At 45.4% G+C, this 18615-nt stretch overlaps 1 protein-coding gene across 12 annotated transcripts in view; it reads left to right on the top strand.

The window, feature by feature from the left end:
* Dati (zinc finger protein datilografo) overlaps positions 1–18615 on the top strand; it is a 128249-nt gene that overhangs the window by 47369 nt on the left and 62265 nt on the right. For 11 of the 12 annotated variants that reach the window (XM_076326360.1, XM_076326356.1, XM_076326355.1 and 8 more), the window contains exon 3: positions 8902–9232. In XM_076326360.1, the coding sequence (XP_076182475.1) occupies positions 8902–9232 (331 nt within the window). The remainder of the gene's footprint in view (positions 1–8901; positions 9233–18615) is intronic. The other variant, XM_076326353.1, reaches the window with a different exon arrangement.

The raw sequence follows: 18615 nt of genomic DNA, 5'->3' as shown, positions 1-18615 counted from the left end.
TGTCGAGCGCGTCCCCGGCGCGGCTTGGAACAAGGGTAGCCATGTCGGTATCAGAGACTTTCGTATCACCGTGCGTGGAGGGCGGGAGGGACTCTTCAGGTCGCGTGCTCGGGATTCTTCCCTGAAGATGTATGGCACCAATGAAACCCACGGGCCGAACCACGGGCCTTGGACACCGCCTCCTGCGCCCCAACCGCTCCCGCCGCAAGCCCAGCATCAAAACCATCCCCGACCTCACCCCCACAACCATCCGAGCCACCCGCCGTACGTACCGCCGCCGTATCAGCATCCTCATCACCACTTGCCGCACGAGGTAATTATCGACGATATTCCCCAGCCCGGTTCGAGCCGCTCGTCTTCACCGCGTCGTAGACGCGATCTTTCCTAACTCGCGACCCTCCTATCGGGGTCTACGCTACCACCGATCAACCATTCGGTACCGAAACCGTCTACAACGCGTTCCCCGTTGATGATTCGTCCTCCGCGGATCCCGTTCCGCGTCGACGGGACTACGACTGGGAGAGCTCGTTTCGAGCGGACTTCTTTTTGCTCGACCTAGAAGATCGCCGGACGCCGCGAGAAGGGAAAGCGCGTAGGCAGAGGTCGCGGTTACGAGGCTTCGGAAACGCGCGAGCGAGCGCGAATGCGACTCGCTCGATAGGGCCCGCGACCACCGTACACGGAAATAATAACTCCGTGGCGCGGCTCGAACGGCCGGAGGGTTAACGAGTGCCCGAACGATAACGGTACGCGCGCGAAAACGGACATTTCGAAACGTTCCGTGGAAAAAGAACGATCCAAGGTCACGGTCCCAGCCGCAAATCGAAGGAGAAAACATCCGCGCGAATACGCTCGAACGCACGACCGATCGAGACGCACCGAGAGGAACTTTGAGACGATCCAACGGGACCTCTGACCCTTTTATCTGAAAACCAAGACGAATTGGCGACGCTCGCCTCTAGCTCGATCTCGTCCGCGGGATTAGAAGCTTCGACGTCGTTTAAGGGAACTACAGAGCTCCGTAGTACAGACCGAGTAGAAAGCGACCGAGGCCAAGTATGTAAAGCCGTTTGTCGTTGCCCTCTTATTGGGCTAATCGAGCCCCGTTTGATCGAGGATTAGAGATTGTTACTCCGTGGCTACACGGCAAGGCGTACGCGTGATTAATATCATAAGGGAAACCTACGACGATGACTTTAACTGCCTGTAGCGCAGGTTCGTTTCCCACCACGGACTTTGGTGTACAATCGCGTGTATAGACACCGCCGGCGAGACGAGGATCGACGATTATTACACCGGAGCCGGAGCCGAGTTTCGAACGTGCTATTTTGACACCGACTACCGTTAACGTATCCACGCGTTTCCCATTTGGGAAATTTTCTTTCGTTGGCTAGTTGATCATTCCTGGACCGTTTCGTTCCAACGTTTCCCGGAACCGGGGAACGATTTCACACGCAACTTTTCCAGTTGCAAGTTGCACGAGTTGCAAGTTTCCCGAGTTGCAAGTTTTCCGAGTTGCAAGTTTCTCGAGCTGCAAATTTTACGAGTTACAAGTCTTTCGAGTTGCAAATTTCTCGAGTTGCAAGTCTTTCGAGTTGCAAGTTTCTCGAGTTGCAAGTTTCTCGAGTTGCAAGTTTCTCGAGTTGCAAGTTTCCCGAGTGGGGGAATAATTTCACCCACAACTTTTCCAATTGCAAGTCTTTCGAGTTGCAAGTTTCTCGAGTTACAAGTCTTTCGAGTTGAAAATTTCTCGAGTTGCAAGTTTCCCTAGTGGGGGAATAATTTCACCCACAACTTTTCCAATTGCAAGTCTTTCGAGTTGCAAGTTTCTCGAGTTACAAGTCTTTCGAGTTGAAAATTTCTCGAGTTGCAAGTTTTCCTAGTGGGGGAATAATTTCACCCACAACTTTTCCACTTGCAAGTCTTACGAGTTGCAAGTCTTACGAGTTGCAAGCTTCTCGAGTTACGAGTCTTTCGAGTTGCAAGTTTCGCGAGTTACGAGTCTTTCGAGTTGCGAGTTGCCCGAGTTGCAAATACGTCGAGTTGCAAATGGCGAAAGCGGAGTACACGGTATTCTCGTTAACGCGGAAATTCGTGATTCGGTTCCTACGGCTCGAGATGTGTCGTCTCGAAGTCAAGGTCGACGAGCATCGTTTTCGCGAATACCCTGGTCGAGGTAACCGAAAAAGACCGGTCTTGGGCCCCGTAACAGGAAGCGGATCACGGTGCCGCGATTCGGACGTATTAAAGCCGACGATTACAGACAGAGAAAGGAAGAGAGAGATAGAGAGAGAGAGAGTAAGAGAGAGAGGGTCCACCTTTTCCTCGATGTTACGGCACTACTCGCGGGCGCAGTTTAGACGGATAGGTGGGTAGGTAGGAGAATGAGTCAGGCAACGCTAGGTAGGTTAGATTGGACGTTGTCTCCGCGCAGACACGCGCGCACACACGCGCACGGGAGGCCTGCGCCGAGCGTGTGTACAGAGAGGCACACATACCTTCGAGTTAATAGCACATGCGAAGTGCTAGATGGCCGGCGTGCGTGGGTGGACGGAACACGTTACCTACGTATGTGTGGCACGGAGAAAAGGCATATGGTCAGCAGGTGAGACCTTTGCTTTGTGTTCCAAGTGTATAAAGTAGCCTACTTCCAGTGACCAATGTTATTCCGCCGTAATTTACTGCGCCGAGGGAGAGACAAAGGGTTGCGTCGCTCGGATCCGAAGGATCCCTTTCGTAAAACGGGGCCAACTTATCCCCGAGCCTGTTCGATTACGCGCGAAAACCCGACTCGAATTGCGATCGTACGCGAATCCTCCTCCGCGTTTAGGTTCGCGAGCTCTTTCGACGAACGGAGTACCTTCGACTTGGGTTTTTCGGAATGCAACCATGCTTTCTTACGATACCTTTAGGATAGTTGTCCTCTCACTGTGGACTCTGAAGAAAAGTTAAGGGGGAAAGTCAACGATGTTTTCAGAAAATGACTTTAGATATTGACAATATCGTACGTGTTCTACTTGTGTTTTTCAGTATCGATACATCGATACAACGATGCTTTCTTATGATATCTTTAAGATAGCTCTCGTCTCGCTATGGACTCTGAAGAAAAGTCAGGAGGGAAAGTAAACGGTGTTTTCAAACAAAAAATTACTTTCGATTTTGACAATATCGGGCGTACATGCACCTAGCTTCGACCCAAGAGTAGATTCTTTGACAAAGAAATTTTAAGACAGGGGATGGCAGTAAATAATCAGTGGTGCTTATACAAATGGTTTTCTATATTTACGATATGGGATAAACATGGACCTAGAAAGGACCTATCATGGATGTACATAGATCCCAGAAAACACAGACTTAACATATACCTAACACAGATCCTAAAGAATCTAGCCTAGACGTAATATGGACCCAATATAATATGGAAACATAGGTAATATGGAACCTAACGTAGCCCAAAACGGACGAAACAGACCTAACGTAGATGCAACGTACACTCGACATACATAGATCGAACCCAAGACCCAGAGACATAGACAGGATGTAGCAAGACGTAGAGAACTACGAGAACAAAGAAATCCCAGGACAGTAGAGGCAAAAATTCCCCAATATTTACAATAAGACGTATATCTAGCCCGAATCTAGCACTCGACGAGTACGAAGAAAGCTTAGAACATTGAAAAGAGTAAACTTAAAAAGAGACGCCTTGAAAAATTTGTAAACTTCAAATTCTGATAAACGCTGCTCCGTTACTCTTACTACCTCGGAATTGCACAGTTCAGAGTGCATTCAGTTTGACGGTTACTTCTTAAACGAACGACGATGCGTAATACGGCCGAAACGAGTCCGCGTTTCGACCAGTTAGTATCCTTGGAGATACACTCGAACTTCTTCCATTCCGTTGTAATTAAGTTTATACCCCGAAGCTCAATTCCTACGGAAAACGTCGAGCCCCGGTATTTTAAGTATCGCGAGGTCCCTCTACCTGTAAGTAGCATCCACGGTCGCAATATTTTCTTCGTTCTCGAGTGAAACTTGCAGAAATCTTACAATCGACACGTTAGACGTGAAATTTGGGTCCGTATTGGGTCTACGTTGGATTTGTTTCGAGAGTCCCTCCTAGAATCTCTCTTCTCAGGTTGTCGTTCTTCTCAGGTTGTCACTCTTCTCAGATTGTCACTCTTCTCAAGTTGTCGTTCTTCTCAAGTTGTCGCTCTTCTCAAGTTGTCACTCTTCTCAGGTTATCACTTTTATCAGGTTGTCACTTTTCTCAGGTTGTCACTCTTCTCAGGTTGTTGCTGTTCTCAGGTTGTCGCTCTTCTCAAGTTATCGTTCTTCTCAGGTTGTCCCTCTTCTCAGGTTGTCACTCTTCTCAGGTTGTCGCTCTTCTCAAGTTATCGTTCTTCTCAGGTTGTCCCTCTTCTCAGGTTGTCACTCTTCTCAGGTTGTCGTTCTTCTCAGGTTGTCACTCTTCTCAGGTTGTCCCTCTTCTCAGGTTGTCACTCTTCTCAAGTTGTCACTCTTCTCAGGTTATCCCCCTTCTCAGGTTGTCCCTCTTCTCAGGTTGGCCTTCTTCTCAGCTTGTCCCTCTTCTCAGTTTATCCCTCTTCTCAAGTTGTCCCTCTTCTCAGGTTGTCCCTCTTCTCAAGTTGTTTCTCCCCTTAAATCTCACGGACGTTAAACATGGGTTAGACCCGAATAATCGAGAAGAATTTATCCGTGAATTCCCCCGTAATTGTTCCACGATTCTCGTTCGATTATTGTTCCGTTCGCGAAACCGATCTCCCCGTGAGCGATCGCCATAGACGAAGTCCATCGAAGAAACCGTAACGCGTTGGAACTCGAAGCCTCGAACGAAGCACGGTAGCAAAAGGGTGAAAGCAGGGATGAGGGATGTTTCTTAGGAAATACACTGGGTGTCGCTTGATATATTTTTCCATTATTAAGGACATTAAGCCGACGCGGCGGCCCGCGGGCAAGCAACTCTTTCCGTCGTTCGTCTCCGTTGGTTTCTCGCGGTAGACGCGCTCGTTTCTCTCGCTTCCTCTCGCGTTTTTTCCGCCAGGACCACGAGGACGACGACGATAAATCAGAAAAAAAGATTCCGAGCGCCGCCATCGCCACGAGCGGGCGACGGAACGCAATTTTCCGTCTGCCGGGAGATAAAAATTTGATTAATGGACGTATGGTCTTCGAGTTCGAGAAAAAGCCGAGGGAGCCTTCGCGAGACTCAATTAGCATTCGGTGGGAAATTCGCGGCTCGCGAGCTCTCCTTCAACCTACGAATCGGTCGTCGTTTTCGAGAAAAATCTCGAGCTCCACTCGAGACGGTCGTTAAAAATTCCCGAACAGACTTCTCCGACCGTTTATCCTCCCTCTGACGAACCCTTGGTGTCCTCGAATCGCGTTAATCGTGGAAGAAAACGCGGAGACGCGGGGTGACCAGGCTGGTGAGAAACAACGTAGAGAACAACGATCGACGTTGATGTTCATCGAACGAGAAACTCGCCGGGGACTGGGGATTGATTCGTCTCGGTAGCAAAGAAACGGGCGCGGGTCGAAAAAACGAGGAATCGAGTCCGCAGGCTCTCCCACTCTCACGGGGATTAAGAATCAGGGATGCCCAGTGTCGAAGGTCGCCCTTCGAATATCCAGGGAACGTCCGGAAGGAAAGGGTTGAAAGTCGCGGAAACTTGAGAACCCTCGGGGACAATTTCAATTCTCTCGGTGTGGCTCCGCGACGGCGTTCCGTCTTTCTCTCTTTCGCTCTCGGGCGTCCCGTCGCCGTGCGTCCACCGATTCACGTCGTCGTCGTCGTCGTCGTCGAGCGTCTCCGTCGTGCTCGCGGGAAGGGTGCCCGGGCAGTCTAAGATTCTTAAAACTTCTCGCGAGATTTTTCGATTTTAATTACAGTTTTAACATATTTTAATAAAATCCGTAGCTTCGGCTCGCTCCGCCCCCGTCGTTCCGTTCGTTCGTTCGTTCGTTGGTTCGTTGGTTCGTTCCCCCGCGTCCGTTCTGGAACACTGGCCTCTCTCCCTTCTTTAATTCCGACCAAGTTGCCTCTACCGTTAGCCCGCTGCCGAATCCCTTTCTCTCTTTCTCCGCCGCGAGCTCTCGCTATGCACCGTACACGCTCGTTTCAACGTTAACCCTTTCGTTCTTTCGGCTACACCCGCGCAGCGACGGGAGCAACACCTGTTCCCTCGACGAGAACCCGAAATCGAGCGTTCCTCGTCGTTCCACCCGCTCGTACACGGCCCCGACAGCAGTTTCGCGTTCCTCCTCATCGCGTCGAGGAACGCGACTCGTGCGAGCGCGAGAGACCGGAGACCTCGTTCATCGTGTGCACCACGCGCCTACTTACGCGTACTCGAAAAACATCGATCGGATCGGTTCGCTTTCGAAAACCACCACCGACCGGTCGTTGAACCCCGCTTCGCGGACAGCTGTTACGCGCTTCCTATACCAGTTCACCGAGAACGAACCCGCAACCGTTTCACCAGCGTTTCAGAGTCCTTCAACGACATGGAACCCGAAATGGGATACACGTACCGGTCACGAGGATACCGGCTCCTTTTCATAAGCGAATAAGGATTTTTTCGACTCGACTCGCGATCGTCGAGTCACGGACTACCACCGAACAACGCGCCGCAACGATTTCGACGATTTGGAAATTATTTTAGCACTTTTGAAACGGAACGAGTTCAAATTTTTACTATTGTTCGACTCGCTCTGTACCAGTATTTTTCTGACAAAATTTAGAAGCTTCTTCGCGCAAAAGAACTAATTGAAATTTTCTCCGTAACTGATTTCTCCGATTTGGAAATTATTTTACTAGCTTTGAAAAGCAACCAAGTCAAATTTTTACTATTGTTCGACTCGCTCTGTACCAGTAATTTTCTGAAAAAATTTAGAAGCTTCTCGCAAAAGAGATTTCTCCGATTTGGAAATTATTTTACTAGCTTTGAAAAGAAATTAGTCCAAATTTTTACTATTGTTCGACTCGCTCTGTACCAGTATTTTTCTGAAAAAATTTAGAAGCTTCTTCTCGCAAAAGAACTAATTGAAATTTTCTCCGTAACCGATTTCTCCGATTTGGAAATTATTTTACTAGTTTTGAAAAGAAACCAGTTCAAATTTTGACTATTGTTCGACCCGCTCTGTACCAATATTTTCCTAAAAAAATTTAGAAGCTTCTTCTCGCAAAAGAACTAATTGAAATTTTCTCCGTAACCGATTCCTCCGATTTGGAAATTATTTTACCAGTTTTGAAAAGAAACCAGTCCAAATTTTGACTGTTGTTCGACTCGCTCTCTACCAGTATTTTCCATTTGTGAAACAATTTAGAAGTTTCTTCTCGCAAAAGGAATAATTAAAATTTTCTCCGCGTCCCAATTTGTTCCGTACCGATTTCTCCAGTTTGGAAATTATTTTACCAGTTTTGAAAAGAAACCAGTCCAAATTTTGACTATTGTTCGACACGCTCCGTACCAGTATTTTCAATTTGTGAAACAATTTAGAAGCTTCTTCTCGCAAAAGAACTAATTGAAATTTTCTCACCGCCCCAATTTGTTCCGTACCGATTTCTCCGATTTGGAAATTATTTTACCAGCTTTACGAAGAAACAAGTCGAAATTTTGTCTACGTTTTAACTCGCTCTGTACCGGTTCTTCCTATTTGAAAATTACTTAACAAGCTTCATCTCGTAAAAGGACAAATTTAAATTTTCTCCGCGCCCGAACTTATATTACCAAGTTCGCGAAAGTATACGTTGAAACTTTCGCCACGTTTCAACTCGCTCAGTACCATTTTTTTTCCGATTCGTACGTTGCTTTACGAAGCTTGAACACGAGCCGAAATTTTGTCCACGTTTCGAGCTCAGTCTACGAACGACCAAAGGGACGAACACTATCGCTACGTGTCCTCATTTTTCGATTCTCCTCGTCCCAGAATCGCGCGAAAAAATCGCGAGGATCGACTCGAACCGTCCGCGCGCAACAAAACGGGCGAGGTCGAGGCGACTGCCTGTGCCCTGCGAGGAGAAAATAAATAAAGCCTTCGACAACGACTCGAATTCGAATTTCGTTTCGATCGACCCGCTTTACCAGTCCCGACTCGATCCATTTCACGAATCCCGCGTTGAACGCTTTCCAAGCATTGTGTACCCGTTCCTGTATCGCGGGTTTGAATTTTTCTTTTTTTTTTTTTTTTCACGTTTCAACTCGCTTTGTAGTCACTCCGATTTGTAAATTATTTCGCGAGCTTTGTAAAAGAAAAAGACCAAATTTTGTCCACGTACCGACTCCCTCTCTGTGCCTGTCTCTGCAATTTGAAAATTACTTTACCAATTTTTCACCGTAAAGTAATATATTAAAATTCTATTCGTATTCCAACTAGCTCCTGTCTCTTCGATACATAAATTATTTGACAAACTCTACAAAAAGTAGAGTAAACTTCCGATTCATCTAAAGAATCACAATCCACGTAACGTGCTTCCAAAAAGAAAGAAATTTAAAAAATTCAAATCAATAAAAATTTCAATTAAATAATTCACCATTTACGCGTCTAGAAAACCCATAGTCGTCCCTGCTCCGAAAGCTTCCTCCAAATCTTCTAATGTATATTCCTACAAATCCAAACGTCTCGAGTCTTCGATGAATCCGAACACTGGTAAATTCGAGCCGGTGGGTTACAATCATTAAACGAAAAAAAAAAAAAAAATAAAATAAAATAAAGAAGGGTTAAAGAAAAAAAGGGCAAAGGCAGCTCGCGTCGAGCGAGCCCCTGGAAGTCCAGGAGACGATGGCGATCGACGAGGGTCGGAAGGCGGTCGGGTCCTCCGTCGATTTGCCATCCTCCGTTGCTCGAGAAAAAGTGCAGCGTACCAACTAACCCCGGCAGTTCTTCTCGCAGATCTTCATGCACAAGAGCGCGATGCAGATGCACGCGAGGGAGCTGGGCGCGGCGAGTGCACTGGCGGTTCGACCCGGCGGCGGCGTGCCGGGCGGACTGGCGGCTCTTGGTCCGATCGGCGTCGGTCCGGGTGGCATGATCGCCGGCAACGAGGTAAAGCCGCACCAGTGCCAGCAATGCCTCAAGTCATTCTCCAGCAACCACCAGCTCGTACAGCACATCAGGGTCCACACCGGCGAGAAACCGTACAAATGCAGCTATTGCGACCGCAGGTTCAAGCAGCTCAGCCATGTACAACAACATACCCGCCTGCATACGGGTGAGTATCCATCGTCGTCCACCTACTCCGTACCGATACGCCTTAGCGAAATCCAGCTTGCTTGGACCGGCTGAGATCCTTGCCCCGAGGAACGCCGGGATTTTTCAACGGGAATTAGCCGACATCGAATCCCGCCCAATGCTAGTACCGCGTACTATTTCGGATCTACGGTCCGGACGAGATTTGGTGGAAGGAGTAGGGAAAGGAAATTTGAAGTATCTTTGGTGTATGGAAGGCGCGGGTAAAAATTGAAGTTTGACGAAGTTGGATTAGTGAACGAAAAATTGTCCAATCTGAAATTTAATAATGATGAAATAATGAAATTTGAAGTATTATATTTTTGGTGTATGGAAGGCGCGGGTAAAAATTGAAGTTTGACGAAGTTGGATTAGTGAACGAAAAATTGTCCAATCTGAAATTTAATAATGATGAAATAATGAAATTTGAAGTATTATATTTTTGGTGTATGGAAGGCGCGGGTAAAAATTTCAGTTTGACGAAGTTGGATTAGTGAACGAAAAATTGTCCAATCTGAAATTTAATAATGATGAAATAATGAAATTTGAAGTATTATATTTTTGGTGTATGGAAGGCGCGGGTAAAAATTGAAGTTTGACGAAGTTGGATTAGTGAACGAAAAATTGTCCAATCTGAAATTTAATAATGATGAAATAATGAAATTTGAAGTATTATATTTTTGGTGTATGGAAGGCGCGGGTAAAAATTGAAGTTTGACGAAGTTGGATTAGTGAACGAAAAATTGTCCAATCTGAAATTTAATAATAATGAAATAATGAAATTTGAAGTATTTTTGGTGTATGGAAGGCGCGGGTAAAAATTGAAGTTTGACGAAGTTCGATTAGTGAACGAAAAATTGTCCAATCTGAAATTTAATAATGATGAAATAATGAAATTTGAAGTATTTTTGGTGTATGGAAGGCGCGGGTAAAAATTTCAGTTTGACGAAGTTGGATTAGTGAACGAAAAATTGTCCAATCTGAAATTTAATAATAATGAAATAATGAAATTTGAAGTATTTTTGGTGTATGGAAGGCGCGGGTAAAAATTTCAGTTTGACGAAATTGGATAAGTGGAGGAAAAATTGTCGAGTTTCTCAAGAATCTGATCGAACGAATTGGGAAAATTGTAATGAAATTTGAAGTATTTTTTGAAGTTTGACAGGCGCGTATAAAGGATTGAAGCTAGACGAAATTGGATAAGTGAATTAAAAATTGTCGAGTTTCTCAAGAATCTGATCGAACGAATAGGGAAAATTGTAATGAAATTTGAAGTATTTTTGAAGTCTGGAAGGTGTGTATAAAAAATTGAATTTAGACGAAATTGGGTATGTGATGGAAAAATTGTCGAGTTTCTGAAAAATTTGACAAAACGAGTAGGAAGAATTGCAAAGAAATTTGAAGATTTAATAGAAAGTCACAAGTTTCAGCCGATATTCGATAAGTGAAGGAAAAATTGTCGAGTCTCTGAAAAATTTGACAAAACGAGTAGGAAGAATTGCAAAGAAATTTGAAGATTTAATAGAAAGTCACAAGTTTCAGCCGATATTCGATAAGTGAAGGAAAAATTGTCGAGTCTCTGAAAAATTTGACAAAACGAATAGGAAAAATTGCAAAGAAATTTGAAAATTTAATAGAGTGTCTCAAGTCTTTTTAAAGTTTGAAAATCGCGTACAGAAAATTAAATCCAGTCGAAATTCGATGAGTGAACGAAAAATCGTCGAGTTTCTCAAGAATCCGATCGAACGAATAGGGAAAATTGTAATAAAATTTGAAGTATTTTTTGAAGTTTGGAAGGCATGTATAAAAAATTTAAGTTAGACGAAATTGGGTAAGTGAACGAAAAATTGTCGAGTCTCAAGAATTTGACAAAACGAATAGGGAAAATTGCAAAGAAATTTGCAAACCGACTAGAAAGTCGCCAAGTGTCTTTAAAGTCTAAAAACCGCGTACAAAAAATTGAATCCGATAAGTGAACTCAAAATCGTTCAGTTTTTCAAAAATCTGAAAAAACGAATAGGAAAAATTGCACAGAAATTTGAAAATCTAATAGAAGGTCGCCAAGTGTCTTTAAAATCCAAAAACCGCGTACAAAAAATTGAATCCAGCGAACATGCGATAAGTGAACAAAAATCGTCCAGTTTTTTAAAAATCTAAAAAAAAACAAATAGAAAAAATCGCAAAGAGATTTTCAAATCTAATAGAAAGTCGGCGAGTGTCTTTAAATTCTGAAAACCGTGTAGAAAAAGTCTGACAACCGACCGAAAGATCGTCGAGTGTTTCGAAAATTGGAAAAACTATAGAAAAAATCGCAGTGGCTCGTAAAAATACGAAAACCGTTTAGAAAAATGCTCCGTATCTCGATAAAACCTGAACCGAAAATATTTGCGTCGATTTCACTGTAATACCGTTCGCGAAATAAATAAATAAATAAATAAATAAATAAATAAATTACAAAAATCGAAAGACGTAGGAGGAAAGAGTAACGCTCGTTGTCGCTGGAAAGTGTCTGTAAACGTTGTAAGAAAAATAGTCGGTGTCTGGGCTCGTTAGGACGTTCCCTTTTCACAGGCGGCGAGAACTCGTCGGTCGAAAGATCGTAGCGTAAAATCGTCGATCGATCTTCGTCCGCGAGGAAATCGGTCCGAGATTAATGCATGCATTCAGTGTCCCCGGGACTGATAGTAAATTCTATGAATACCGCATTGCATCGCGGCCAGTCGATAATCAATAAATTAATATACTATTATAATCTGCGCGAGCGATCGTGCGTTCCGATTGTGGCTAATTTTAATGCAGCACGCCGCGGGATTGCTCAATGCGGCTCGCTAGAACCGTGGTTTCCAAGACACCGTTGACTGAGCACGTTGTCGCTCGGTATGCGCGCGAACGAGTTCGATTTACGCGGGCCGAACGATCGAATTCATCGAGGCGGCCGTTCGACGACTAAGAATAGCAACGGGAGACGGTGAACGGGGACGGGGGATCGGTAATAATGAGAAAATTCGACGGCAAAGCCGGCCCGGGACCAGCGAGCGGGTCGCGCCGGGTAGAAAGAATTTCATTAAGGGATGAGCGTAGTCAATCGGAAGGTATTAGTCTCGAGAACCGTACGGTCAGCGCCGCGTATGACCGGGACCCTTGGAGGAGTCTCGTTCGTCCGGAGATCCGCTTCCGGACGAGAGATAGCAAAAAAAAAAAAAAAAAAAAAGAAAAAGAAGAGAGGAGAAAGAAAAAAAGAGAAAGAGAAATAAAAGAAGCAAACCTCGTCGGTATGCGAGCTATTTAATCGAAACGGGCTGCTATCCGCATCGCGGAGGATAACGCACGGATCCTTAAGAAAACATTCCTTTGAAATCATCGCCCGAGGAGTCGAATCGAGTTAGCTCCGCGGACCTCGAGCACGAAAAACGAAAAGGGACGGGGTAAAGGGAAAGAAAAAGAGAAAAAAAAAACAGAAAAAAGAAAAAAAGGGGGCCGACATTGATTTCGCCGCGCTCGTTTCACCCCTTCGTTCTTTTCGACGACTAGCAACGAGCGAGTAACTCCTGCTCGGCCACCCCTTACATTAATAATCACCCTTCCCGCGTACTGGGCTCCCGTTCAGCTACGTAGCGGGCTGGTACTTTGGCCTAACCTCGGCGTACGCGCATCCATCGCGTACGTTTCGGTGCTTCCGTGTCTTTATCGATGAAACGTTTTAAACGGCGCGCAACGGGCCACCGCCACCCAACCACCCAACCACCCACCGAGTCCACCTCGTGTCTCGATTCGAAATTTCACCCCTTTACCGGAAAATCCCACGTTTTCGATCGCGAGCTCGGCATACCCGGTGTCTGCGTCTCGGTTGAAAAATCGACGGGCTCGCGGCCGAAATTCCTTCCGAATTCCCCGTGGCGGTGGTTGTTTTCCCAAACGATGATACCGCTTCCGCGGAGCATTTGCATACCATATTGATTTCTCGTTTCGGTGCGAGATCTCGCCGCCCGCGCCGCGATTGGCCGACCGAACTCAAAAAACCGCGGGAATTTACCGCCGCGAATTCGCGCGCCACCGACCCCCTCCCCTGCTCTCCACTCGACTCCCCTATACTCACCTACGCTCACCTACTCTCACCTACGATCACCTACGTCGCGCGCTCGCGTTACAACAATTTCCCTCGCGCGTTGTATAATTCACCGTGCGTGTATACCGTGTACGCGCGGTTCCTATATATATATATATATTCGCGCTCGGCGATAAAATTTGCAACGTGCACGCGTATAATTCATTAACCGAAATTCGACGGAACTCGCGCTGCCAGCGGGCAAAACGAGAAACGAAATGGCGAGGGAACGCGACGAGGTGAGGCGGGGCGATGAAGACGAAGTGAGGCGAGGCGAGGCGAGGCGAGGCGGTTACGGTGATGCCGTTGGGAGAGGGAAATGCGGGCGAGGGTGGTAGAAACGAAGGACGGCGAATATAATATCGGTGAGTGTCCACGATATCGATAGCTGGTCAATAGCTGCAGCCTAGACAAATACCTGCCGAGGGTGTACAGTCCATCCTCCCCACCACCGCGGCGAGCGCGCGAGGGTGACTGGGCGCGCGGCCAATCGCAACTCGGCTCGCCCCACCCGGGGGGTCGCGCGCGAAAAAGCGCGGGAATTTTTCGATCGCCCGATCGCTCAATAATGGAACCGAAGTTACGCGCCGCCACCGTCGCACGCGCACACCACTACCACCACCACCACCACCACCACCACCACCACCATCACCATCACCATCACCACCACCACCGCCACTGTCGCCGCAGCGTTGCAACCACACACGAGCACACACGCGTGCACACCTACGCGACAGCCTAATAAATAGCCGCACGCATTCGAGACCGTGTTGCCGGATAGACGACAGAGTTGTTCGTACGCAACGGGCCAGAGGCTACCAAAGATTATCCCTTCGGCAACGAGGAAAACTCAATTTTCATGGGGTGAAATCTAATGATCGCTCGCCCCGTACGCGCCAAATTAATCGGTTTTCCCGATCGCTACCACGCGGTCGCGTTACCTTTCGACAACGACGAACGATTCCGCTTATACTCGTGCACGACGATCGCCGATTTTTCACCGAACGCGATCGATACGTACATTGTCTCCTAGTGTGCTACTACGCGTAACTTGGATATACGAGAAATCGTATTTACCGAAAATTTGAAATCCGACTTGCAACATTTTTCACATTTTTCAACGGAGAATAGTTACAGTTCGAATTTCAACCGATCTCGTTTCAGATGGCGGAGAAATTGAATCGCGAATTTTCGTCGCACCGATCGTCCACCCGATCGAACTTTTAACGCGCGATAAGCCTCGAAATGAAATTTGTCACGCGCGCACGACAGACACTGGCGAACAAAATGGCGCTGATTTCGTTCACGGGGTGCGCGATACACCGGCCTCGATGATTTTCAATGCAATAGTTCTTGGAAATTTCTCTTCGAAAAAGTCGTTGACTTCTTCCAAACTGTATCACGAAAAACAGGGACCAGGAACATTAGAATATTTGCGTACGACCAACGCTCATTAGAGAAACGTAAGATCGCGAATTGAGGTTAGTTTATCCTCTTGGAATAATTTCTACATTATTCGCGTCAGTTTTTACGTAATTTACTTCGCCTTTCACCGAACTAAATTCGCTATTACTTCGAGTTGTATGCGTCTAAGGTCTTTTGGAATACTTAGGAGCAAAAGAAGGTATTTTATTTTCGTGAAATGCAAGTCGTGATTAATGATGCTCTTCAACGATCGTGATCTTTCAATTTTTGAATCATTCGCAAGAATCGGTCGTCTTTGATGCATTGACGAACTTTCCAAAAAGAAATACGATTGGAGTTCCAAACGAGAAAAATCTACTAAAAGTTCCCCCGTTTAGAGAGAACAACGATCATTTTCGTTAAGATTTGTCAGATATACCACCTCCTCGTTAAAAGAAGGACCCTTCAACGACCGTGATCTTTCAATTTTTGAATCATTCGCAAAGATCGATCTTCTTCGATACACTGTGGAACTTTCGAAAAAGAAATGCAATTGAAAACATCGTCTCTGGTTCGAAACGAGAAAAATCTACTAAAAGTTCCCCCGTTTAGAGTGAACGTCGATCATTTTCGTTAAGATTCGTCAGATAGCCGTGTCCTCGTTAGAAGAAGGACGCCGCGAGTCCATTAATACCGATACAAACGCGCAGGCGGTGTGTCGGTAACGCGAGCGGAGAAAAGTCACCCCTTTCGAGACGATGGTTCGCGTTTGAAAAAAGGAGCACGTCCTCCGTGGGGCAAATTGACCGGACAAATTTTAAAGCCCACTTAAGACTGCGAAAAATTGCCGTATCGTCGGTGCATGAATAAAAATTAACTCGTCCCCTTTGAGGAAGGTGGCTCGGTCATCGGCCACCGCTTTTCGGAAGCCTGCATATTCGTATTTACGAGGCAGGGCGGGGAAACTGGGGTGTAGGGGGGGTGAAAAAAGACCGGGGGAGGTCTCGAATTCGTAGCCACGGCTCTCCTGTTCCAGCCCTCCTCCTCCTCCTCCTGTTCCCCCTACCACCGACATCGTTTCCGGTTCCCTTTGCCAGTCCAGCGGTGACCTCCTGACAGGGACGTCGAGTCTTCTCGGCCGGCGAACCGACCTCCTCGTGCTTCTTTCGTCGTCCACGGTCGAGCTTTTTCACTCCCTCTCCCTACTTTTAATTCGCTAATTTCGCCCAGTTAAGAATTTATGCGACGGAATGTCTCGCCAGACGTCTCGAGAAAAATCAAAGCGACGCAACGCTTTGGAAAGAACGGCGCCATCCCTTTGTCACAAATGACGCGGAATGAAAGATTAAACGAAAACGGGAACGCTTTGGCGCGTCTGGAAAAACTCGCGAAGGGGTTGCAAACGTCTCGTTCCGCGTCGGGTAATATTTGCTTTTCTTCCATCGGTCGGAAAGAATTCTTACGCGATTACGGATTAATATGCACGAATGATTCTTTTCTTTTTTTCTTCTTTTTTTTCCAACCGGCACGGAGGATCGATCGAATCGATCGAATCGATCGGGATACCTTTCAGCAGCGTTGCTTAATTAATTCGCGTAATACGAGTTAATCGACTTACCCGTACCTCGCATCGTAAATATTTTAACGGCCGATATTAATCCTAATATTAGTTTGCGCGCCGCCATAGTAAATTACTTGTACACGAAAATCGCGCGGTTCTGTTTCCGGCGTGGAAACGATTTTAGGTTAGGTCTCGATTCGACGAGGCGACAGAGATACACGGGATGCTTGGAGATTTGGTGGTTAAATTGATTGAGAATTGTTTCTTACGTGAAAAAATCTTTTAAAATCTTCTAAAATCTTCTAAAATCTTTTAAAATTTACTGTTACGATTAGTTTCTTTACCGGATACGTGGCCATCTTGAATCGTTCGATCGTAATGTACGTAACGTGACTCTGCTATTTGAAAAAACGCGAAAAACTGAGTAAAAATTATAAGGGTTACGAAAGTTGTATAATATGAAACGCAATACACACTGCTGTGATTTATTTCTTTCCATTTTGCATTTTCAACGAGATACAAAAGTCACCTTGAATTTTTCAATCGTGATCTGTAACATTTGCACGAAAAAATTTTACGAGCACACGAAAGACTGATACTAGAATCCATAACCAAAGTACATAATAAATAACATTGAATCGAGTACAACTACAGAACAACGTTACAAATTTATATAAATTGAAATCAGTATATTTTAAATCTGAATTTCGTTCCAAGAGAAAAAGTTAATCCGATATTATCGCAATGATTAAACGTTCGTCTACGGTGTAAGAACAATTATCGAGTCCGGAATGTAGAATCCATAATCGAAATACCCAATAAATAATATTGAATCGAGTACAATTACAGAACAACGTTACAAATTTATATAAATTGAAATCAGTATATTTTGAATCTGAATTTCGTTCCAAGAGAAAAAGACAATCCGATATTATCGCAATGATTAAACGTTCGTCTACGGTGTAAGAACAATTATCGAGTCCGGAATGTAGAAATAGATACACCATCTGTCGCACGCGTAACCGCAAAGTTAGAAAGGTAGACTGTAGATTGTAGTTATGGTACAGAATTGCGTATAGAACGTAAAAATATCATCGGACTCGGTTTTCTCTTAAATCGTATATCAACAACACGCCTATGAACAAACACCGCGGACAAACTTGTCAACTGCAAACTATTTACACGTACAGGTACCCGATATTGTAACGTTACACGTTTTTGCATCGTTACATTGTTTCTATCGCGTAAAGGTTGCAACCTACTATCGAAGTTTAAATATAACCAGAGATCATCAACGCGAGTCCAATTTTACTCGCGAACGAAAATTATCAAGTTATCGTCCCGTTGCTCGCAAGGTCCTCGAGCATGTTCGATATATTCGAATATTACCGAACGTATATAAAATTTCTAGACACACGCAATGTAAACGTTTCAGTATCTTTCACAGAAATAAGATAAAGTTCTTCTATTTGAAGTCGCTTGTGCAACCACTGATAAAAAATTGAAGGACATTCCGCAGTCGCGAAACACTTGAAATTTCGAGATTCGGAAATTCGACCGTTGCAATAATTGCGGAGTATTTTCAGTATTTTCAAAAAATCGAATCCCTCGTAAAATTTCGACTCGAAAATTCGAGATCGAGTTATCCTCGATCGGTGTATTCCACTCGACGAGAGAATAAAAAATCGAAAAGTAACCATACGTCGCGAACGTATCGTTTCCTCGTCAAAGATCGTCAAAGTTTCGACCAATTAGGGCGCGCAAAGTTCTCGGTTAGGCGCCACGCGATTGGTCCGCTCCGTCTTTCCAACTATGTGTCAAACGTTGTCCACAGTTTGGCTACTCTACATTCTTTCGCGTGTTCGCGCCATCGAAGTCTAACGTTACAACTCGAGACAAAGTAGGGAAACGTTACGCCTATCGCCACCTCCGTGCGATCCCATTGGTCGAAACTTTGACAATCTTTTGCGGGAAACCGATTCGTACGCGACACACGGTTCCTTTTCGACTTTGCCTTCTCGTCGAGCGAAATACACAGGAGTTCATACGAATATTTCACCTTGAAATTTAACATTTCGACGACCACTATGCGAGCCTTCACCGACAGTAACGGCCGCTGTCACGTATACGTGATTCTGCTTTCTCGTTATATGTATATGTCTCCGTCCTCGTTAATTATACCACCTTGTTGTACATACTTTAAACATCTACCTTAATATTTTTCCATAATGACACTTTTAACACTGTCAGAATATACAAATTCGCGTGGAGCTCAATTTTCGATCCATATACCTAA

Source organism: Ptiloglossa arizonensis, chromosome 14 (assembly GCF_051014685.1).
Source record: "Ptiloglossa arizonensis isolate GNS036 chromosome 14, iyPtiAriz1_principal, whole genome shotgun sequence".
Classification (NCBI taxonomy): domain Eukaryota; kingdom Metazoa; phylum Arthropoda; class Insecta; order Hymenoptera; family Colletidae; genus Ptiloglossa; species Ptiloglossa arizonensis.
This window is presented reverse-complemented; position numbering and strand designations above follow the sequence as displayed.